This window comes from Lissotriton helveticus, chromosome 10 (assembly GCF_964261635.1).
Source record: "Lissotriton helveticus chromosome 10, aLisHel1.1, whole genome shotgun sequence".
In the NCBI taxonomy this organism is placed as follows: Eukaryota; Metazoa; Chordata; class Amphibia; order Caudata; family Salamandridae; genus Lissotriton; species Lissotriton helveticus.
In genome coordinates, this window is record NC_136071.1 from 170,502,850 (window position 1) to 170,528,070 (window position 25,221).

The 25,221-nt window shown below is 40.9% G+C and overlaps 1 protein-coding gene across 1 annotated transcript in view; it reads left to right on the forward strand.

The window, feature by feature from the left end:
• The window catches only part of FOXK1 (forkhead box K1), a 459,662-nt gene that overhangs the window by 277,979 nt on the left and 156,462 nt on the right, over positions 1–25,221 (forward strand). The window contains exon 3 of the mRNA XM_078665011.1: positions 13,265–13,418. Coding sequence (XP_078521137.1) covers positions 13,265–13,418 — 154 coding nt within the window. The remainder of the gene's footprint in view (positions 1–13,264; positions 13,419–25,221) is intronic.

A 25,221-nucleotide genomic window follows, 5' to 3' on the forward strand; every position in this document is an offset into this window, starting at 1 on the left:
TTTGCCAAGGCTCATTTTCTGCAGGAAATATCTCACCAACTAGCGTGCAGTGAGCCATAAGTGCCTGCAGTCGTTGGTTTCTTTATCTGTGGCCATCATCTTGCCATGAGTGCTAATTATGAAATGCGGACTTGTAAGAAGAGCATTGTACACGCTGAACCAGCGTTGCCTCCATTGCTCATCCCCTAATTACCAGTTTCCTGACAAGCTGAAATATTATGGTTTCAGTTTTACTGCCAGAAGCCCTTGTGAATGTGCACCAAAGAAGCATTTAACTGGGAAATTGTACTAAGGCATTCATTAAACGCACACAACCTGAAAGTTGTCAGAGATTCCACTTGGACAAACACAAAGGGGTTTTGTTTGTTTTTCCACAGCTATACATATGAATTTCCGTTCTCTTCAGCACTGCCAAAAATGTTTTCCTCGCGCAATCAAATGCAATCTCCATTTCTAGAACTCATTTGTGTACTTGAGCTTTAGGTATTTGTTAGAGGTATGAATGTTTGTGACAGGTTAAGCATCTTTATGCACAGCCTTGCCGGTATGATGAATGTCATGTTGCCAGCAGATTTAATGTAAAACGCACACCAGATGAGCCATTAAACCAGGGTCCTGTTTTAGTTGAACGCCTATGCAGATACTGCCATTTTCTAGCTTCACGTTTGTTTTGCGCTTGAGTACATAAAGTGGGATATGTTAAATGTATCTTCTTTAGAAAACCTGTAGCAGGTATTTTCCCCAGCCAGAGCATCACTTCATATAATTTAACCTTTATTGTGTGTCTAGTTAAAACCGTTATAGTAACAAGTACCAACATTCATTGAGCTAATATTGCAACGTTAATATAGCGCAATTTCGTACAAACAGACAACAACATGAAAAATGTGTGCAAAGCTTCAACATATAATTAAAGCGTCCTAAGCAAAGGGATTAAAACAGAAGATAGACTCAGTCCCCAAGTGAGAATTCTAAAACTGCAACTCAAGGATTGGCGGCAGGTACTGGTGATTCATGCTTCTTCTTCCAAACTAAACCCCAGAGTCTTCTCTAAAGCTCCTCTGGACAGGGAGTCATAATGGCTAGACATCCTCAGCTGGAATGTTTATCTTTGGACAGTCTACTTCTCCATAAGAGCGAATGCCACATGGCTACTTGACCTCTTTCTCCATGTCTTGTGGACATTTCTAATACAGCCAGTCATAACCCTCTTGCAACATATGCAGAAACCCTTTTTTAGGTCTTGCCTAGGCAGCGCTTGTGCGGTCTCTTTGAGATATGCTGTAATTCTAGATGTAGACATGAAGCTCCGCTCACTTTCCACCCATCTTTTTAATTGTCTCCTGTCACTGTCCTTTGTAAATGGTGGCTTTTCATTGGCCAATAGGCTGAGTAGTCCCCCGTTAGTACCGCCTTTTCTCTTCTTGTAACATCCCATGAGGACACTCCCAGTTAAATGTATTAATATTACTCTGTACGTTTTAATTGCTGCCTCGGAGCACTATTTTCTTAAATGGCTTTCTCCTGCCTGCAACGGACACGCTCTCCAGCTACGTTTTTTTTATTTTTTATTTAACCAGCGAGGCACACCTCAGCTGGCATAATTGCGGCCGCGCCTTCCTATTATTAGTTGGGATTGCAATATATTCTATTTCTTTACAGTTGAAGCAATCACAGCACCTGCACTATAGCTTAAGATGTTTAAAGCAAAAGTGTGGGTGTCTCAATTGTAACAAAATTGGACAAATTGAAAAAAATGGCAGCAACATACTTTTTTTCTCTGTTTATTTACTTTTGTTACAATAGTGGCACCCGCGCTTTATCTTTAAACATCTTAAGCTAAAGAGCGGGTGCAGTGATTGCTTCAAAAGTAAAGAAATAGAAAAAAGGCATAGAGAAGTATTTTTTCTATTTCTTTACTTTCGACGAAATAATAGCACCCACGCTTTAGCTTTAAAATGTTTAAAGCTAAAGCGCATTGCCTTTTTTTCTATTTCTTTACTTTTGAAGCAATTGCGGCTCCTGCGCTTTAGCTTATGGTGTTTAAAGTTAAAGCGCGGATGCCGCTATTGTAACAAAGGTAAATAAATCTTTTTTTAAAGAGCGTGGACCCCATTTTCTTTCTATTTGCTTCATTTTGTTACAATTGAGGAACCTGAACTTTTGCTTTAAACATCTTAAGCTAAAGCATGGGTGCCCATGCCTGGTTGTGTGTTACTGGCTTTTTTGAGACATGCACGCCACTCTGATTGACATGCCTGTCTACGGTGAGCAGCTTCGTAGCAAAAAGTCTGATATCTCTCTGGAGTGCCTAAAGAATTCTAGGGCTGTAACCTGCTTTTTTTACCTGTTTTTGCTAGAAAAGCCGGTGCTGCTCTACAGTTCAGAAGTCCAGATAGAGAGAGCTGCCGGAGTCAGTCCAACTACCACAACACATGTACCCCTCCTTTCGAGGTAAGGGTGGATCAGAAGCAGAAAACTAGTTTCTTCCATCCTCTGGTGAATTTAGTGCCTCAAAACCTCCCTGGCCACTCCTTCCCCTTAGTCCCCCCTCTTTTCCTCTCTTCCTCCCCCCTCCCTTCCCCTCTTCTTGTCAACCAAACCACCATTTTCCAGGGGATGAAAGGATATGCCAATTTTCCACCAGTTAGGTCATGACCGACTGCTGGTCCTTCCACTAGAACTTTAAGGCCTCCACTCTGCCCTTCCCCTGTGATCTCCAGCTTACATCTTGATTACGTAGGCGGATGTCCTTGCCCTTCTGAGCAAAGCATCCATAGAAATGGTAGTTGTTGAGGAAAGGGCGACAGTGTATTACACACTCTACTTAGTCCTCAAGAAGGATGATGGTCTGACACCCTTTTTTGAAATCCTCCTCCTTCTGAACTCGTTCATTGTGAGGACATGATCAAGCACTGTCCCTGAGCCAAGTCCTGCTGGCCTTGACCACAGAGATTGGTTGTTCACTCTGGACCTTCAAGTGCCTACTTTCATTGTACAACTCTCCTTGCTCACAGTAGTTAGCTGAGGTTCACTGCAGGATCCCAGCAATACCAGTTTGTGGTCTTGCTGTTCGGAATGACCACCTCATATCCTGTTTTTCCAAACGTGCTGGTGGTTACACTGAACCCGCCTGGACTCTATTGATTCTACTTGGATGACCGGTCGATGAAGGTGGAGTCACCTCACCGGCGCTTGTTTAAAAACATCTTTGTGCGCAGTGATTCCTCTCCACAACATGGGCTTTACCATCAATGCCCCAAAGCCTGCATTACAGTGCAATTGTTCACCTTCTTAGGTATGGGGCTAGAAGCAACCTGCATTAAGCCTTTTTCTCATCCACGGAGGGTCATGCGTTTTTGGGAGAGGATTGCAACTTTTTCGAATCAAATGTGTCTTCTGGTCCTACCGGTCTCAATTCTGATCTGCCTTACGGCCTTGTGTATCCTGCTGGTCCCATTATCTAAATAGCCAATGTGGACCATGCAGTGGTGCCTCTGATGATAGTGACTCCATCTCCAAGTGTCTTGGCTCGGGTGCAGACCTTCCAGGCACTTCACCCAGACCTTCATTGGGGGATGTACCTCTACAGTCTCATGGTCGGTTGTATGTTCAGCCTGCTCAAGTGCATGCAACCATTTTCCCGGATGCCTCTTCCCGGGGCTGGGATGCCCTCCTTGACAGCTTGGCGGCCCTGGGCTTTGATCAGCATGAGAACAGTCTAAACATAAACGTGCTACAACTGCAGCCAGTTCAGCTTGCCCTGAAGGCATTCCTACCTTCAAGGAAAGCTATTCAGATCATGTCGGACAACACTCCCGCCATCTGTTATATCAACAGACATGGTGGCCTAGGGTCATGGACTCTTTGTTAGGACCTTAGGTAGGTCTATCGTACTTCTGACTTTCTATCCTTTCCTTCTTTTAACCAAGGACGAGAAGAAACTACATTGACTAGCACGTATATTACGTCAGCTTTACTTGACAGTACGAAGTAGACAACCAGCTCTTTGTGTGTGTGGTGGCGAGCTAAGTAAAGCAAGATGGAGACCATACATATCATTTCGTATAAGGTCATCTTATAACTAAAATATGCTGAGTGATGACCAAGGTAGCCCCTATGGTGGTTGTGTGTCCCAACCCAGGTAGGTCCATGTCTGCTTCCACAGCTCTCACCAGAGTTGTTCCCTTGTCTGTCCTTCACGAGAAGGGCACATGGTCATCCCTGCAAATGTTTGTTGCACATTCCTGCCCCACTGCCAGTTGGGGCATAAAATTATTGCCTTATTTAGCAAAGCTCCCATTTATAAAGCGAGAGGCATGAAAAAAATATGAGCGCCTTCATAGATGCATTAGAATATTGCAGTACCATAATTGGTTCTTTTGTGGTCTGTGTGCTGGCGGTTTTATCCATTTTTGGAGACTTTCATGTAAGTGGCAGACATAGCTTTGACAGTGAATAGAAGAGGTTTGTATGTAGAAGTAACACGTGCCAAACTGCTTTATTGTTTATTCCTGTGAGGTTATTAAAGTACTGCATGTAATTTATAATTACCAATAAAATGTGTTTATAGTGAAAATAAATCACTGTTAACTTAGAGGTTAGTTGTTTCCTTAGCAGTATTAGTAGTATGTGGGGCAACATTGACGGGATAATCTGGACTAATTCCGTTGAGGACAAGGCCTCCACGTGCTGTTCTCTCCCTTAATCTTTACAAGTGTGCATAGCATACGTTTGTGAAGCTTTCACTTAGACGTAGCTCAAACTGAAGAACAGTACTGCAAAACCTGCTTGCTTTAAATGGTCATATTGACTCTTTTCTGCTGAATGTGTTAAATGTTATGGAGAGAATATTCGAGCAAATGCTAGTTGGTTACCGGTTTGTTTCCACGAAATTGCTCTCATTGACGATAAAGAGAAAGTGTGGACTTTCCTTCCCTCTTGCACAGGTACATTCTGAAATGGGTACATTATATAAGCCGCTTAGGCACCGCCATCTACTGGGGATTTCCAGAAATAACGCTCGTAACAGGCCATTTTGTTCTTAGCTGTGTAGCTGGTCTGCTTACTATGCAGCAGTGAGGGTCACTTTGTTTCAGGCATTTATAAGGTAGTGTTCATTGTACACTGAATCATGAGGGGGTGTCTGGTGATTGAAAATAATTGTATCCTTGTGTAGCTGCTACTGTAATCGATACATTTGTGCACAATCGAACCCAAAGGACTGAATATGACATTTTAACTAGGTTGAGGTTGAAACGACGCAAAAGAAAGTGGAGAAACTTTGTAGATTCAAAATAGAGCAGCCTCACATCAAGGTCTATCGAGGCCTCGGGTGATGCATGGGCCATCTGTGGGCATCACTTGCAGAGGTCCTTTTCAACTTCATTTCCCTGGTTTTAAAAGCCACAGGTTCTGATCTCTGCTCCGCAGGCCTGCAACTACTTCCTGGTTGTCCAAAGTATAAATAATGTGAACAGGAATTGCTTGCAGTTTTGTCCCTTGTGCCTAAGGCTAAGACTCAGACTCTTGTCCTGGAGGTGCACTAGCTGCATGCCAACAGTGATGTGGCTGCCAAGGCTACCGAGGCTGGCTGGATTCCAACAAGTCGCTGATTGGCTCAGTTCGAGTGCCAAACTCAAACTCTTTGTGAATGTGGATGATTCTGATTCCTTTCTGCCACTCTCGCAGTCTCTGTTAAATGGAGAGCATTTCCATCTGCACTCTGGGTAAGCATTCAATGGGCAGAGTGAGATCTGTGCCAACCATTCATTGCTTCTAGCTGGACATAGGAACACTTGATGCAACTTAGATTGCTGTGTCTCCTTCAGTTCTTAGTTAAGCAACTTTTTCTACTCAAAGGCAGGAACCAGTCCAAATGCTGGGCAAACCTCACCAGGACAAGAGAGGGTTGTCGTCTGTTGGTATTTACCAGGAATAAAGCGGTACAAACAGAGATGTGCATATTAAAGTGCCACAAAAAGATATGAGTGGTGTACAGGGTTAGTGAGAAATGGGGCAATTAAAGCGACAGTGTATTTCAAGTGGGGGAAACGTGTACAGACCCATATATTTTCGTATGACACTTTTCCTCTAAAATGCCTACTTTCCATGCTTCATTCTCTTCACGTTGCTGAGAGAGTTCCTGATTCTACAACCAACAACTAAATTGTCATCCAGGAGTGCTTTTCTATCCTAGCAGCACATTACTTCAGTTCCTCACAAAAGCACCAATATTGAAAAAACTGTCATTAACAGGATATAATCACTATAAAACTTAAGTACGTTTTGCACAAAGGTTGCAACAGTTTAGTAATTCAGTCAAAACAGAAAAATATCTTTAAAACATTTTCTATTGCTTTATCCAGGGTCAACCAAATTTGGAGAATGTGAGTAGTTCACACTGCTCCCTAAATCCGTACTTCAGTATAACACACTTTTTAAACAGTAATCACATGGTGTTTGCCCCTCTTACAGATTACACACATCTAAATGTGCGCAGGAGTTCTGGACTGAGCTATTATACTATCTGGTTTCAGCCTTTTTATACTGTGTGAGGCCGAAATGCCTGATGTTGCTGCCAAGCATTTTGGCATTGCCAATGTTTGTTTGTTTTGTCGAGGTTTTTGAAAAACTTTGTTAGGAGCCATGCCCCTTTTAGTCTTTTAAAAACATATTGTGGTCAAAAACAAAAATAACTTTTTGGTGTCAAAAAGCATTGCTGTAGAAATCACTGGCACTGAAGGGAACTACGTCGTGTCTGAATGTGCTTCTTGTGAAAGGGCAGAATGCCCTCACTAACAGTGAAGTTAACCAACCCCAAAAACAGAGAAGTTAACCAGTGGCTAACGTGAGCTGGCCCTTTGCCTCATGCTGTAGTAGGCAGAATAAAAATGTGAATGCCCGAATAACAGACCAATGGATGAAGAGGGCTGAATGAGAGCTCCTGAAGCAAGTATATTAAAGATATCGTTTTTATTAAAATCAAAAGGTTTTTGCTAAAGCCATAACAAGGGGGAAACACTTCTCACCAGGGGCCTTCTGGCCATGCTCACATCAAAATTAATGTGTATTAAATGTTACTCTAATTGGTTATTTATTAGATACGTGGATTTATTTTTTGAAACATTAAACGAAAAATTCAAAACTTGTTTTCGTATACAAAACTGTTAATGTTGACTGTGGTAATATCTCCATTGTAATTGAAATTTGATAACTTAAAATTGATTTGTTTATTCTGCTTGTGAATGTAAGGGGAAATATTTAACAATCCTAAACCCTATGCCATTCAATCACCAGCGTAATAGTGAAAACAGAAAAAACGTTTTCATGCAATTTACCCTTGGATGTATTTTTGGTTTGTCTCAAACGTATCTTTTAAGTTCAGCAATCATTAAGCGATCAATCTAGCACGCAGAGGCTTCTGTTTTGCGTGTTACTTGCAGCTCTTAAGTAAGACGATAAGCTGTTTACTAGGATTGCAGCTTTTGACCTAAGGATCTCTGAAACAAAAAACATTTATCCCTCAGCATTGTATGTATATCCCTAACTGGTGCCCTGTGTGCTTTGCTGCCGCGCATAAACCCTCTGTGCTGTTTATTTGCAGGCAGGCAGGCCTGCATCCGGGTATCTCAAGCACCGGAATTACCTTTCTGGACACAGAGCCTTGCAGCAGGTGCCTTAAGCCAATAAGATGATTTGCAGTACACACTGTACCTGTTAAGCCGAACAACGTTACTGTCACATTTGTTTTTGTTGTCCGTATATCTGGAAGCAGTTTCTTTTTCTTTAACAGGGTACAAACCGACTACCTTCTCCTAATTATGCTGATGATCAGAACTCTGCTGCTCTTGGCCTCACCCTTTAATTGCCATGTGTATGGGTTGTCAGAGTAGAGTAAAGTTCCTCCATTCCCTGCATTGAGTGTGTATGAATGTTGCAGCGAACTGTTGAGCGGTCCTTCTTTCCATCCTCACCATCCTCACGTGGGTGCTTGAGCAGTGTATCTCCCCACCGACGAGATGCAGCCAGTGCGTGTTGCTCATGGGTGATGCCACTATTCCGGGGGTTCGTTCAAAGCATGCATGCATTTTGTCAACTATTCATTGACTCGTAACCCACCAGGCGTGGGGACAGAGATAAACTCGGTCTTGAGCCTCCCCTGATATCTGTGACGCACTCCGCATTCTGTTACTTGTATAGGTCGTAAGATTACATTCAGTAAGCGCAGGACGGGCATTTATTATATACACACACCATCATCTCAGACGCTGCATGCCCAGTTGTAAGTCTGGGGCGGAGGTCGATGACTTCAGCCCCTGTCATTGTCTGCTTTTTCCGACAGTTTGACACGAGAAAGCCTTCTTTTAAAGAGATGTTTCCGGTTTAATGTCATATTCTTGGTACTTGGTTACGGCTCACGTTTAGATGTTCCTAAAGCGCCATCTGGTGGTAGCTGGGAGTTTGTTTCCTTTACATTCCTCACTGTGTTGTAAATGATTTGAATGAAATAGTCTGTTCTCCATACTATCACATCGCAGACCCCTGAAACTTTTTGCTGCAAGACTGCAGAGTCGTTCTTACTACGTCTTTGGTTGGTGACGGTGATAAGCGCTTAATTTGAGCCGGTGGGGGCCACTGGCACTTACTTTTGGAGACTGGCACACATTTTTCCTCATATGACATTTAGCAAGAGCAGAAGTGGGCGCGCCAAGAAATTTATGGAGAGCCGATCCAAGACTCTTGCTCGGATCTTAGAGCCCGAGCACCAGCCAAGCCCTGAATATATTTGCTGTGGAAAACATACAACAAACATCACGTAAAATATAATAAAGTCTATTTAAGCAAGCATTTGCAATGTATTAGGTGTCGCATTTGCGAGAGTTTAAGCTATTGGCATTGTAAATACCAATTGCAAAAAGAACAATTGATGGACAGAATGCAGAACAATGTCATACATTCACCCCAGTACAGAGATCTGGGCCTATATCCATCCTTTTTTTGCTCACAGTGCCAATCCAGTTTGGAACCAGCCATATGCAAATCAATCTTGACCCTGTGCCCAATGGGAACAGTCCAGCCCGAACTGTCAGACCAGGTCTTCCCTGGACTGGAAACAAGCATCCTAGGGCCGGTTTCAGGCTTTCAGCCCTCATCAGCCAGGATAGTTTGACCCCAGTGCCATGGAATCAACTGGGAGATCTCAATTGCAGCAGGCTAGTGCTGATGGGCCCTGGGGGTGCAGAATAGTTGTAATGAAGACCCAGCCTACCGGTAATACCAAGGTCTGCGGAAGAGAGCCACAAACTTCCATCCACTCAGCATTCACCAAAGACACCTGATAAAAATGGTAGCTCACTTGTGTGGGTAGGCCTAGGGCCCGTGACAGGAATGGCCCAAAACACAATGTGGACACATCACATTTTTCCACTGAAAACTGACCCTTTTTTTTGTTGCAAAGTGCCTAGTTGTGGATAGTAAACCTGTACATTTTTGAAAACTAGATACCCAGGGGAATCCCTTGTGGGGTGACTTGTGTGGCTCCACACAAGTGAGGTATCCTTTTTATCAGGAGATCGAGGGGAATGCTGGGTGGTGGGAAATTTGTGCCAGCGCGGTGATCCCATTGTAACTTTTTAGATACATTTGAGGTTTGCAGGGGAATCTTGATAATAAAACGCTAGAGGATCCTGGCAAGCAATGCATTCACACCACCAGCCAAGCGCAATCCATGCACACCACCAGCCAAGCGCAATCCATGCACTTCATCATCCAAGCGACAGTCTACGCACACTGCCAGCCAAGCGACAGTCCATGCACACTGCCAGACATGTGCCATCCATGCACACCGCTAGCCTAGCGACAGTCCATGCACACTTCCAGCTAAGTGCTAGTCCACACACACCAGCAGCAAAATGCTGGTTCTCACAGAGCCAGCCAATAGCCAGTTCTCTCTCTCTCACACACACACACACATACATACACACACACACACTCGCTATTGTGTAGTGGCCTTCTACCTAGTGGATAGTGGTAGATGAACCTAAAAATATTGCTGATCTGCCCCCAAGGGTGGGAGAAACTGCCTAAATGTGTGCATAAAAAAGGGGGGGGGCAACCCTTCCCATAGGGGCCGCTTCCTGACATTCAGCAACAGATCTATGGTGCTAGTGAGCTTTCTGCCCCCTTGGGGGATAGATCAGGGGTAATTGCCCTTAGCTGTGCCACCAAGAGGGGGCAGAAAAACGGGGACATTCCTTTGAGGGGGTGGGGGGTTGGGCATTGACATCCCCATTCTGGGCAGCTCCCACCCTTGAACTTATATATAAAAAAGTCCCTGCCTACCTAGTGGACTTTCTGCCCCTATGTGCCCTCCAAGACTAAAAGTGCCCAGAATTGATGTGGAGGGGGGAGGGGGCAAAAGCCCTTGCTCAAGGGCTTTTCCCCCCCTTCTCTGGTGTCTAGTGGTGGATCCCCCTTTCCAGCGATACCTCTCCTGTGTGTTTCTGTGCTTGGGGGGCTGATATAGCTGGTTCATTTCAGTTTCAATGTAATGACGTCAGCACGCCATGCAAGAGTTCATTACACTGAAAAAATATAAAATGCCTCGATAGGTTGTGGAGGCTCTTCCCCCACCTCCCAAGGTAAAAAAATGAAAAGGAAATCCCTCGGTTAATAGCAAAGGGATTTCTCGGTGGTGTACATAGGACGTAACGGTTACGTTCTTGGCACACAAGCGCCACAGCTGAAGACGTAACAGTTACGTCCTCGGCATGGAGCCAGTTAAATGCGCATGGAGTGTCTGGTGGTGGATTAAGGGTGAATCAAAACTACCCAGCCTTGGTATTCGGAGCGCTGACATTTAATAGCACCGGCCACTGGCTTCTGAACAGAGCTTTTGGCACCAGCACTCGTTCTCTTTACAAATTGAGCACTGGCATTGATTTACGCTCATTACCAACTGGTGATCTCTCTTATACCTCATGTTAATGTGGTCACCGTTCGTTTGCAAGTGTGCAGGATTCGCATACAACCACCATCAGAACTCAATTGAAACGTCCAAACCAGAGAGGGCAAACATTGAAGAAGAATGTAGACTCTAAACTGATTTGTGTCCCATCGCAGCCAATGTAGAGAAAGTAGTCTGCATTGCTGCTAGGGAACATGGTTAGAGGCAGTGGTGCTGGAACAATTTTCAGAGGGGCAGTGCTGTCATCAATGATACATCACAATAGTCACAGGGGTCTGTGAAAATCCCAGCATCACACACAGAACATGTATAGTAAACAAGCCACTCCCATTCTGCAGGAGATGGGTGTGGTATGTATATAGTGGTGCATTTTGGAGCATGCTATTGCAGATATATCGCTAAAGCATGATGTAGCCACTGTCATTTTCCCTTGAACTAGCCCCCTATTTTAGAACGACTTTAATATAACCGTACAACGCGCTGTAGCGGGCTCTACCGGCCTTTAAAGGGGTGCTCCAGCATTAAAGGCTTGAGCCAAAGGCGAGGGCCCTTGACTTTTTTTTTTTGAGCGGGCCTTTAATGGTCGGTAGTTATTATCCAAACAGTGGCTCTTGAGCAATACTCAAACACTGTGTAGTTAGATACCCATAAATATAAATCACAAGAACAAAGAAAACATAAGGAAAAGGCCTGATAGGAACATACTACAGTGAGTAACCATGTACATAGTATAAATAATTTTAATGAGAAGCAAAAAACACTAAAACAATTACACTCCTACAAAACATAAAACAACACATAACATTCAGAAAATCAAAAACACAATGGCAGAGGAAAATATATATACAACAATCAACACAGTGTACAATCAAGCAATAGTGTCCTCTGAGATTTAGGCCATGTTGGAAGCGTCGACGGCGTTTCAACCCAAAGTTGTTTAAAGGGTCATCATCAGGACAAAAGCTTCAGGAGTGGGAAGTGACCACTTAACACAGTTTTCTCTAAACTAAAAGCTGTTCAGCATGATACTCTTCCTTGTGTCCAACAAGAATAATATTTTAATGAAAGTAATTTATAAAACAGGGGAGTCCTGTAAATAGGAAACAAATACACTTAATGTAGAGTCATCAAATGCAGAGGTCAGCGAAAAAACACCAATGGAGCAAAATTCAGGTAGAGAAAAAACCTCTTTAACAACATCAGAACCGTCCAAAATAAATTATTCAGACAGGCCTCTGTGTGCGATCTCCATCATACAAACGACCGGCAATCAAAATCTGTGGTCGGTAGAGCCTGCTTCAGAGGACTCTAAGGCTATTAGAGCATTTTGCCCCTAGAGGGCAGAATATTTTAATTTGTAAAAACAAAGGCCTCACGGAGACTGAGGGGATGAAAATCCTCTCAGGCTCCATGAGGCCTTTTGCTGGTATCAATGGCTGTGAACAGACATTAGAATGTTGGAGCTTTGGACTTCTTCCGGCCGCACTCTACTGTTTTCAATGGAGCTCCCAACATTCCAATGTTCTAATAAGTACACACCTCTGAAGAAACCTCTTAAGTGCGTCTAAATCTTTGCCAGATTTCAAAATTCTCTTTAACTTGGCTCATAACATTTCTTACAATTCAGGTGTCGCCAGCCACCAGTACTTCTGATCAAAGCAATTTGGAAAGAGAACAATCTAAAAACAAATATTTATGCTCATATGACAATGTCACTTTTACAGTCAGTAGAACACGTCTTCAGATTCTGCCCCTTTTATGATATTTCGTATTGTCTGCTTTACTTGACTGGAGTATCAAAATAACATGTTACTACACATTGAAGTGTGTATATGTTATACAAGGGATTAAATAATAAGTGTTTAATGGTAATCCACTTTACTATGTTTTCTGCCCATAGAAAGTTACAATATAGAAAATAACATTGGATTTGCTTGTTAAGACTGATTATATCTTGTTTTTGACTGTATCTTTTTAAAACTTTAGCTTGTAGTGCTTAGATTTTGAATAGCTCACATAAATGGTGGTCTGGTTCAGTGAATAACTAGATTGCTAAACTGTAGGAACAGGACAAGTTCTCTAGGTTCTTTCACTTTAACGAGTGAACAGAACGTGGAATATGTACACGGTGCATGTTTTCAGATAATTTTCTTCAGGTTAGTCATTGTGTAAATAAATTGAACTGTGATGCTGTTATTCATTAAATGCAACTTCAGGAAAGTCGCAAGTGGAGGGAGTGTCATTTTGTGATCTGATATTAGAAGTCAGTCTAATCATCATTCTATTCATCTTTAGTGTACCCAACTCCTGCCCAGCAAGTCCTCGTGGGGCTGGATCCTCGGGGTATCGCTTTCGGAACATCGCCTCCGATCTGCAGCTGGCAGCAGAGTTTGCAGCAAAGGCAGCATCGGAACAGCAAGCAGACGCGTCTGGAGGAGACAGTCCGAAGGTGCATGAAAATTATCATATTTTCTTTTTTGCAAATAAGTGTCCTAGTCAAATTTCTCAGATTGTTTAGGAAGAATCCCGGTTATCGTATAGCTATTTCTTTATGTAGGACTGTTACCTCCTTTTGTTGTTACTCCAGGATATATGGTGAAGTGTCTGACGTTTGTTCTTGAAAACCAATTAATTGAAAAAAGAAATGTATGTTGCGACCTAGCATATGATTTCTTATGTGGCTATCGGTATAGAGTGGATTTCTGGTTTCCCCCTTCTTGCTTTTCGCCAGAGCTTGGTCTCTTCTGTTCATGACTAAGACCTCTCCTCCTTTGTGTGGCAATAATCAGAGCCCACCAGGATATTGCGGCATAGATATTCAAAATTTGCGGCACAAACATTTACATTTTGTCCCACAAAAATTGAAATTTTGCAGCACAAAAATTGAAATTTTGCGAGATTATTGAAGCACTTTATTTTACTCGTAATCATTCCTTTTCAGTCTTAAATAATGGAAACTGTTATAGAAGAGTATTCCACTTTCAAATGGGCATGTTTAAAGTGTATGAGAATATTTGTTTGCTATGCTAAATCCCCGAGTCCTGTAATGGCTGGCAGCAACACTTTCTCATGTGGCTGGCAGCCAATCAGAGAACCTGAGTGTCTCTGAATTTCCCCAGGAGCGAGATAGCCTGAGGGAAATAAAGATGCCAGGGCCAATCATAACTCTCTACTTTTAAATTGGCGTGCCCACAGTAGTCTAATACACTCTTGCAAGCCAAAATGCACCCCTGCTGGGTCCCAAAACAAGAAGAGAGTGAATACGTTGGTGCCCATTGCTGCTCCCTACTATCTGTCTACTCTCGCCCCAGGTCAGGGTGCAGGCACCCCTACCCTGACCAGTGGCATCATCCCTCTCCCACCACTGACCCTGCTTACAAGCAAGCCTACATCATAGTTTGCTGTAATTCACACAACTGCTCATGCAACTAAAACTGCGCAGTAAACAACAAGTTGCACACATGATTATACCGACTGACCCCTCTTCCCTAGCCCCCATCTTCCACCTATTACCATCCCCTCCTCCAGGGCACACATCCTAAAAAAAAAAAAAGTGGGGGGGACTAACCAAGTTAGGTAGTTTGCAAGTGACATCATGGCGTGTGCTACCATAGAACATGACACCACGACTCATGGCATTGAATGTGGCATCACTGGAAGTGATCTCTCTTGGGGAGTTGTTTTCAGTCCCCGGGTCTCTGGGGAGGTTTGACATCAATTTTAGCTTTAGCGTCGAGCAGGGGTCAGGAGTGAAAATCATTCTGACAAGAAAGGGGACAGCATCTCAGAAGATATTGCAATTTCTGTTTGTTTTCGTGAAGTCACAGCTGGCGGGACGATTGGAATGCATTGGTATGTCCAGTCAGTAATTCCCGCCATTTCAAGATATTCACGGAATTAAAGTTCATCCAGCTCAAACTTTCCTTATCCAGGTGTCGTGTTTGCTTACAGTCCCCATCTGCTTGTGCCTGCTATTGCCTCCTTGTGCCTCGTTTGTACCCGTCCCCTGCCATCACAAGCTTTCCTTCTAGCCGTGGGTGTTTACAGTGGAATGTAGTATTTCTGTACTGATGTTTGCAGGTTTTTACTCCATTCCTAGAATTCCCCCTCAACAGGGAGCGGTTGTTCCCATCACTTCCAATTCTTTTTTTGTGTTTAAGAGTTTTATTAGGTTTTCAAAGAAAAGTGACAAAAGGAAAGGTAATAACATTCACAAATTATAACCATATTACAAATTATAAATGAACAAGTAACCTATAGATATAAAATGTGAAGAGCAATAGAAAGAAGAGGAAAGGAAAAGGAGAAGAAAAAGAAGAGAAAAAAGAGAAAGAGAGGGGAAAAAGAGAAAAGAAAAGGGAGAGAATGATAAAAAAAATTATATGATAAAAGAAAAGAATTAATGCACAGGAGCATGTGTGGAAAGATATGTTGTAAAAGGCAGCCATAGGAGATCAGATTTCATTTTTTGAGATAGAATGGAAGAAGAGACATTAGCAATTCTGTGCTCATCACAAATAAAATTCCACCAAGTCAATGAAGATATTTTAGAATTATCTTTCCAAGGTGATAAAATAACTTTAAATGCTAGTGCAATAAAAACGTCAAAAAGGAGGATTCACCAACATCAGGTGAGGAGGAACATAGAAAAACATTTTGTAATGATAATGCAAACTCACAATTAAAACATTTCATACAAATATCTCAAACAAATTTCCAAAATGTCAAAACATTTGAACAATCATAAAGTTGATGTCTCAAAGTACCATTATCATTAGAACAAGACCAACATAATGGAGAGGTGGACGGGGAAAACTTGGAAATATATACAGGTGTGATAATAGCTCTATTATAAATAAAATACAAAGAATGGGTTATATGGACAGCAGCCGAAACTTTGAATTACTTAGACCATAATTTGTCCCAGTAGCAATAGGAAAAGAAACAGACAAATCAGTTTCCCACGCAAGTTCAATAGGGGATTTAGGTCTTTCAGTGACAGGTAACGATAATAACTTGTATACAAGAGCAGCTTTAGGTCTGTGTACCTGAAATAAACTAATATACAGAGAGGGTGGAGTAAGAGAGGTTGTATCAGGTAGATCAAAAGAAGCCAAGTGTGATTGTAAAGTAGTTGAAATTACGGTATATTCATTAATGCAAGAGCTAGGTAAATGATAACGTATCTGCAGGTCAAGAAATGAAACAACAGAGTTTTGGTGAATTAATTGGTGTACAAAAATGATTCCCTTCTCCTTCCAGTATTTGTAATAGAACGATTTACCCTTATATTTGAGAAATGTATTGTACCAGATCGCCGAGGATAAAAAACATTGAAATGGAGTTAGACCAACGGTAAAAGTATTGTATAATAAATTCTGAGAATATTTTAAAATTGGGTTATTAAATATAAAAGTACAATTGGACATATATAGAACATCCTGAAAGGAAAAATCCTTTAACAATGACCGTTCAAAAACAATCCATCTGGGAATAGGGACATCAGCAAAATTATAGGATAATGCAAAGGATTGTTTAATCAAAAAGGCCGAGTGATAGGCTTTAAAGTTTAGAAAACATACACCCCCCTCAGATTTAGGACGTATAAGTTTTGTAAGAGTAATTCGTGGATGTTTGTTATTCCATAAAAATTTTGAGCAAATGGAGTTAATTTATGAAATGGGAATCCGAATAGGTAACATAGATATTGTATATAGGACATGAGTTTCAATCATCATTTTGATAGTGTCTAACCTACCCCACCATGAGAGAAATAGGGGAGTCCGGGTGGATAGGAGTGATTGAATTTTAGTAATTAATGCATCAAACGTATATTTAATTGTGGCAGACAATGAAGCGAAGAACCAAATACCAAGGTATTTGATTTTTGAGGGGCACCAAGCAAAATTAGTTTCATTAAACATGTATTGGTAACAAATAGAATTCAGAGGTAGCACTTCTGTCATCAGAGAGGTTTAACTTATATCCAGAAATACTGGAATATAACCGAACCTCATCCAGAAATGGCGGTAGGGAAGTAAGGGGGTTGGACATGTAAATTAATATATCATCAGTATAAGCTGATATTTTGGTCTCTATAGAATTATATGAGAAGCCAGACATATGAGTATTAACACAAATGCATTCAAGGAAGAAACAAATCGAGAAAAGTGATTATTTACAAAAATGCTGGCTCGTGGGCAGGAATATAATAGTTTAATATATGAATAGAATTAAAAAGTGCCAGAAGTTTGGGGACAAAAATGGAGGCAAAAGTAGAATAAAATTCAACAGATAGGCCATCAGGCCCCTGAGCTTTTGATTTTTTAAGGGATTTAATTGCATTACTTATTTTTTGGCCAGTAACCTCTCCCTCCAATGAGTTGAATTCATCAGGCAAGGAAGGAGGGGAGGGAAGGCCCAAAAAAAGTGTCAAGATTTTGACTAGAGGGATTTGTGTCATCTGAGTAAAGTGACTGATAGTAATCATGAAAAACATTTGCAATATTCTCATCTGACGACACAACGTTTTTAGTGGAATCATTTAAGATGGGTCCAATGTTTTTACGTTCGGATTAGATTTTCAAATAATTAGCTAACATCTTCCCCGCTTTGTTTTGGCATCCATGATATTTAGATTTAATTTTAAGAAGGGTATTGCAAGCTTCAACTGTTGCAAGTTTATTAAGCTCAGATTTGGCCTTAATCAACTCAGAGTCGACTATTTGGACGTGAAATAATTATGTTCTAATAATTTAAAGTGTTGTAATTGGTGTACATATTTTTTCTGATTAGTTTCTTTCCCTTGAAACATATGAAATAGTAAATGCACAAAAAGAGGCATTAAAGGCATCCCAATTATTGGAAACTGAAGTGTCTAAAGGATTATTGAACTAGAAAAATTAATTAATAAAAGTATTGACTTCTTTAGTGAAAGCAGTATCAGATAGTAAGAAGTTGTTAAGTTTCCAACGGCTGAATTTTGGAGAGCTAAAGGAAAGATCCAAAACAGTATAAACTGGTGCATGGTCAGAGATGAAAATAGACCCAATTTCCGATGATTGAATGGATGGAAGTAGGGATTTGCCAACCAGAAAATAATTAATCCTGGAACTTGTTTGGTGTACATTGGAGAAAAAAGTATATTCAAGAGAGTCAGGGTTACAAGTCTTCCAAACATCAAATAATGGACGAGAGGCAATGGCTGACTGAAACGCATTATGGGATTTGTCAGGATTAAATTTACATTTAAATAATCTATCAGAGAGGGGGTCAAGCCATTGGTTGAAATCACCGACAATAACAAGATTAGGGCAATATATAGAGGAAATTAAAGTCTTAATGTCATTCCAAAATTTAGGGTCTGGTTTAACTGGGCCGTAGATGTTCAACAAGACCAGAGTTTTGTTTTGTATAACAACCTTGGCCATTACCCAACGTCCACCATCATCATTTTGTGTAGATACAATTTGTACAGATGATTTGTGAAATAATATAGCAACACCCCCTTTTTTGTTAGATACAGGAGCATAAACAACTTGACCCACCCATTGTCTTTTTAATTTAAGCGATTCCACTTCATTACAATGTGTTTCTTGAAGAAAAGAAACTTGAGAATTCAATTTGGATAAATGAGACAATACCTTTTGCCTTGTGACGGAATGTTCAAGACCACGAACGTTCCACGTAACAAATTTACACATAATGGAAGGAAGGAGGGGTATTACACGGAAGGAGTTGATACACTTCGGGGAGACATTTAAAACTGGAGAGATACCACATATAAGAGAAATAGAAGAGATATGTTAACAGGAAAACAAACCTTCCGAATGGACACATGCAACAAATTGAGCCTCATTGAATGAAACAAACAGATGAACAAAAACAAAAAAAGGACAAAAAGATAAAATGGAATGGAGATAGAAAAAAGAGAAGATGGATCAAGGAAAGAAGTCCAGATCTATGAGAAAGTAAGAGCAACAGATGCATGAGGCAAAACTGTACCGACGAGGGATTAAACGACAGAGAGAAAGAAAAAAAGTGATAAAATTACAAACTGCCATAGTGAATATGATATGTGTAAAAAGCAACAAGGCCATTAAGGACAAAAGAAAGAACCAGCTGCAGAATATGTAGAGATGCTTTGGAGAAATGACTTCAACTTAAGAGGATCCTCATACGAACGTGTGGAGCCAGCTTGAGTAATCTTACACAAATAAGGATGCAAGATACCATAACGAATATTCAGTTGCCGCATTTGAGGACGTAGAGCCAAGAATTCATTTCTTCTAGCATTAGATAAGTCTTTCGATATGTAGATGTTGTGGCCGGACCAGTTGAGATGACGCTTTGCTTTGGCTGCAGAGGACACGCATTAAATCAGTAAATTCCAAAAGAATTTCTTTAGAAAGAGAAGCATATCCTGTCCTTCAAGATTTTCTGGCAGACCATAAAGGCGTAGGTTATTACTTCTATTTCGATTTTCAAGGTCCTCTGTGTGAATCTTTAGACGTTGAATTTCCTGTTCTAAAGTCGGAATTTTAGAAGAGACATCGTGTAGGTCACTGATGCATTGTTCCATATACAAGACCTTAGCTTCCATACTAATCCATCTGTCCTCAATGTGTTGAAGTTTCTCGTTGGTCGTAGACATAAAAGACTTAAGACCTCTCACTTCATCCAAAATAATATCAAGAATAGGGTTCTAAGAGGATAGGATAGGTGAAGGGGGGGTCATTTTTGACTCTTTTAGATTTGGTACCAGTAGAGGAGGCTCTGACAGAAGTTGAAGCTTCATTAGCCATCTTGAAATGGCGAAGCGGATGAGACGAAATTTTCAAAAATGATTTCAATCTGCCCATATGACTTGTAGGATCACAGTAATGAATAAGGCTCCGGCAAACAATATATCAGAGGAATTAAGACACCCTACATCAGCACTTTGGTATTAGTTGGCAGGGTAGCGAAAGCAATATGGGAAGTAGTATTCCAAATGCCAATTTTTACATGAGGGTAGGAGGTTTGACAGAAATAAAGGATATATGGAATGAAAATAAAGAAAAACTATTAAAACTGACCGAAGATAGCCCAAAATGCCATATATTCATAAAATGCAGCCACTCCTGAAATGATTTCCATTCGTCGTAGTTGGAAAATGGGCGCATAGGACGAAAAAAAGAACTTGAGAATAATGGCAGCATATGAATATTAATGTGACAAAAAATATTGGCATAATACAGTAATTCCAGCAATGACAGGTCTTGCATCGATGTGGCAGGTGATAGAGAAGAAGAAGCGGAATAATTAGAAAAAAACAGCACACGTTGCCGCGCGTTATTATATATAGTATTCTAAAAACTCCGGTTACCTCAGGACTGTATTATGCAAGCAGCCGATATAAAATGGCAGCCGCCGCTCGATATGAGTTGTGGAATATCACCGCCGCTGCCACCGGGACATTTCAAGACGCTGGAGTCGTCCGAGCGATCGTAATCACCGCTTCAACACTTCAGGTGGGAGACTTTTTCATTGCAGTCCCGCTGAGGTCAGGATGCGGGCTGTAATCCTTTTCGAAGCTCCGTGAATGCCCGGAGCTCACAGGAGAGCCACCATCTCTCAGCGGTGCGAGACCACGCCCCCATCACTTCTAATTGTGATTCGATGCAACCTGCTGTTTCCTCCCAAGTTAGAACTGACATGACTCTTTTGTTTAAAACTTTTTTTTACTTCTTACTCACTGGGTATACTGCATTAGAGGCACAGTGGATAGTGTCTTTACTGTTGGGTTGAGAAGGCTTTTTCAGCTTTGGTAATCTTCTCAACTAGTAACTTGGTCAAGTATTAAAGATATGCAAGTTATTTACCATTTTTATTACTTGTAATCCTTTATCAAATAAAAATACGAACTGCCCACCCTCTCTTGACTGGATCAATTACCTGCTTAACGGCTTATTTTTTGACAGCCACATATGGGTGCTCAGGCTTTTGTTTGCAGCACTTACCAAGAGTTTTCTGTGTCACAGTGGGATTTACCATACATATAATGAATACAACGAGGATGAGCAGGACTAGGAGTAATGAAGATTACCAGTAAGTACTCAGGAACTTCACCAACCACTTATCTAGATTCACCCACACACCCACTCACACAATATTTCCAAACGGTGGCTCACCTATCCATATTTCACATTCCATGCACATACATACCCTTCTATAGTAATAAACACACTAGCACTTACATACTCCTCTAGTAATAAATAGTCAGGCCTATTGTGTTTTTCAAATTAATTTCTTAACCTATGCAATATAGTTTTTTGTATGTGCAATATTTATAATTCCTTGAAATCAAGGAGAAGGGGGCTCTCAAATCCAATGGGATGGAGCACCCACGACTGTAAAGTTAAAAATAAATGTTCCCTTTGGATAAGACCTATGTCAGACAATTCAGACCAGAAGTACAACAACATTCATACCTCAAACAGACCTTGCTTTTCAATTTGTTCAGAATGAATTAAAGCACGTATATAAAAATATATATATTTTATTCAGTATAAAACTGTACAGATTTTGATTCCACACAGATAAATAATAAAATCATTAAAAACACATACATTCTGAGCACAATATTCCTATATCTATAGAACAGAATATATAAATCTGAAAAGGAGAATACATAAAGACAATCAACTTTGTCTTATAAATGTTAATTTGGATATATGCATAGGCAGCCCGAAGCATGGGTCTAAGTTCCCTGTCTATATCTAACTGCTGACGTATCCAAATTTAACACCAAAAATAAACAGGGCGTCAACGCGTTTCAGAGGCACATTCACAATAGGACCACCTTCTTCAGGACATTGTTCGATTTTTAAATGAGAAAATATCTTATAGCAACTTTTTATCACACCTATTATAAGGTAGAAATAAAAAAATGCATACCACTTTCATGGACTTCATTGATATACAAAATTAGCTCATACTTAAATTAAACTCATTTTTAAGAGAATAACAATTTACATAATGTAATATCACAATTTGGTCCAGATCCCTTGAGGATATACAGTTCACAATTTATAAGTTCTCTAATCTTCCCAAATTGGGACTCTGTATAAAACACAGAATACTCCACACACATACTTATTAATAAAAGGAGACGCACATCATCAGGCACACCTATACTTCATTTTGTAACTCACTGGTGCCTCTGCACTCAAGTGGGAGATTCTCCAGATGAAAGGGAGTAAAGGGTGATGTTTCAACCAAATCTAAAATGTTAGAAAAGACTAATCATTTTTAGTATTACTAAGTTATCAACATCATAACAGATCGCTAGGATATTTTCAATTAATCCCATCACGTTTACCTCTCTTCTTATAAAATAAAAGGTCCTCAATTTTGAAGCGTGAAAGGCCGGTTCAATGTGGGCCCAATATTGTTGTTCCCTAAAAAAAAGTTTACAGGCAAGGTTGGTGAGCTTAATTAATTTAGTTTATTTTAGTGATCAATAACTATATCGTTTTGTTCTATATAAATTTAGTTTAATATGACCCAACCTCACCTTATTGGACTGATTTGAGAGATCAGTCATATGTAATTAATGCTTAAAACCGGAACACATCTCGGTCTCTGAAATTTAAAAAAAACAACAACATTTTAGCCATCAATGTCATTTATTCAAGAACGTCTACATTAACTGTTGAAACAAAAAAGCATGTCTCACCAAGTATAGCACAAATAGCAGGTCTCAAACTTTCCTGTATAGTTGGCAGCAGGGGCGCGTTTTTGTGGCTAAATGTAATGTGAAACATATGTGAGATTATATTTATGCACAAATATTTTGTGGTTGTCTATATGGTCACGTATAATACAAATGCCATGTTCCCTAGTACTTTATATTAGAACATGGATTAAGAAGGACACTCCCTTCTTCTATTAAGTAAAAAAACAACACCCCCGATAGATGCATAATGGTCTATTTAGGTATTGACCTAATCTCGTGCGAATGGCGGCTGAGCTGTTAGCTCAAAACGTAAAACTATATAGTCTGAATCCTGCTTGGTGGGAGAGGTATCGCACATAGCTCTCAGGTCCTCACCTTTTTATTCCGACGAAGTCTCCTTATCCTGGAGCCTTCTCTCGACCGTGGTTTGGCTATAACTAAACCAATCCGTAATACTACCACTTATTTATCCTACCTAGTGCGTCCTATTTACGTAACGTGGGTCGATCTGTTGCCTCGTTGTTTTTTTTAATTAAAAAACGTTATTCATACATCCCATGCGACTACACCTCACGTTAGTCTCTCGCGGTCGCCATCTTGAAACTCTTAGTTTTAAGAGTGAAAAGATATTGATATAAGCATATGTTTCAAACACTTCCTTGCGGTGCCCATATTGATTCTCATTTTTAAGGCAGGCATCAAAGTTTATTAGCCCATTATGGATGACCATGTGTGACAGCAGTCCATCTAGGTCACATCACGTTAGTCTATCGCGGTCACCGTTTAGAAGTTCCTAATTAATGAAACGGAAACTATTCCTATCTGCATATACTGTCTCCCCCTTTCTTACAGTACCAGTATGGGCGTTCGTTTTATAGTCAGGCATTAAGATTTGTTATTTACACATTGTATGCAACCGCAAGTGGCATCCATACGTTGTGGTCGCCATTTTTGAGTTCTTAGTTGTAGTAACGAAAACTATTGCATCTTAATATGTAGTGATAGAGACTCCGATATTAGATGTCTACCTTCTAGTCGGAAAGATAGATATGTTATGTTACAGTTAGGGTGTTACATTCAACCACCCTTATTTATTTATAGATAACCAGACTCCTTCTAAGAGGCGTTCAGGAGGTGCTGTAGGCCTACTTGGGAGCGGCTTATCAACACAAGGTCGTCGGCATACAACAGATTTGAGAGAGTGATGTTCCCTAACTTGGGTGCGTGATTACGGCATTTCTCTAATTCTGCAGGCAGATCCGCTAAAAAGACATTAAATAGGATGGGCGCTAGAAGGCAACCCTGTTTTAATTCCTTTGTCGTCCTGATCGGCTTCGAGACGTGTGTGCCAGCCCCAAGCTTGATTTTAATCCAAGTATTGGAGTGGAGCAGTATTAAAACATCTAGGAGGCGCTTCGGAATGCCCCAGTTGTAAAGTTTCAGCCAAAGTTTGTTGCGATCGACGTGATCGAAAGCTGCAGAATAATCAATAAATGTAAGGAATAAGGGTGACTTAGCGGCTTTTGCTGCACTCATCACAAGGGACAGAGCCATGATGTTGGTGATGGTCCCTTGACCTTTGCAGAAACCCGTTTGATTGAAGGGAATGATGGCATTTTCGGAGGCCCATGATGATAATTCCTCCAGGATAAGTCCTGCAAAGTATTTTGCTTCAACGTCAAGCAAAGCAATGAGACGATAACTATTTGGATGGCTCTTGTTCCCATGTTTGTAAATAGGACTTATGACGGACCCATGCCATGAGTCAGGAAGCGTCAAAGTGGAGCTTATGTTGGTGAATATTGGGGCCAGAGATGCACTCCAAAAATCTGCATCTGATTTATACAGCATAGATGGTATTCCATTTGGCCCTGGCGCTCCATTAGGTCTCCCTTTTTTTTTATTTGCCGACTGATGTATGCTGGGATAATTTTCATTCGCTGTTGCTCAGCGTCCTTTGCTAGACTTTCTTCCTCTTTTGGATAGTCAGATTTCGTTGGCCTTATTCCATCACCCTCCCATGTTCCCTGTATGCTCGCGATATCGTGGTAATTGAGTTGTGCCTCGTTACCAGGCCTTAGAGGTGTTAAGCCAGGAGACATTGTTGCCGTGACACCTATAGCGTCATTATCATTGAAGTGTGATGATAGGTATTTTGTCCATACTTCCTCAGATATATGAGAATTTTGCCCTAAATGGTCGGGGTTCTGCAATCTTTTTACCATTTGCCCAAACCTGGAGCTGTTGTTCTGCTTCCCCTCGTGGACAAGTTTTATCCAAAAATCGTCCTTTCTTTGCCTTTGACTTTCCCATTTCATCCGTTTAAGCTGTTTTTTAGCTTCCCGGAGAACTGTTTGCAAGCTACAGTTTGCCTGATCCTTTCTCATTAGTCTCAAGGTTTGATTTATTATTCGTTTTTGTACTTTCATGTCCATGGTTAAGTGTTTCCCGATCGAAGACCCCTTTATTTGTCCTGGGTTTTTGGACGCCATACCTATCATTTTCCCCATCATGGCGTCGCAGAAGTTTTGCC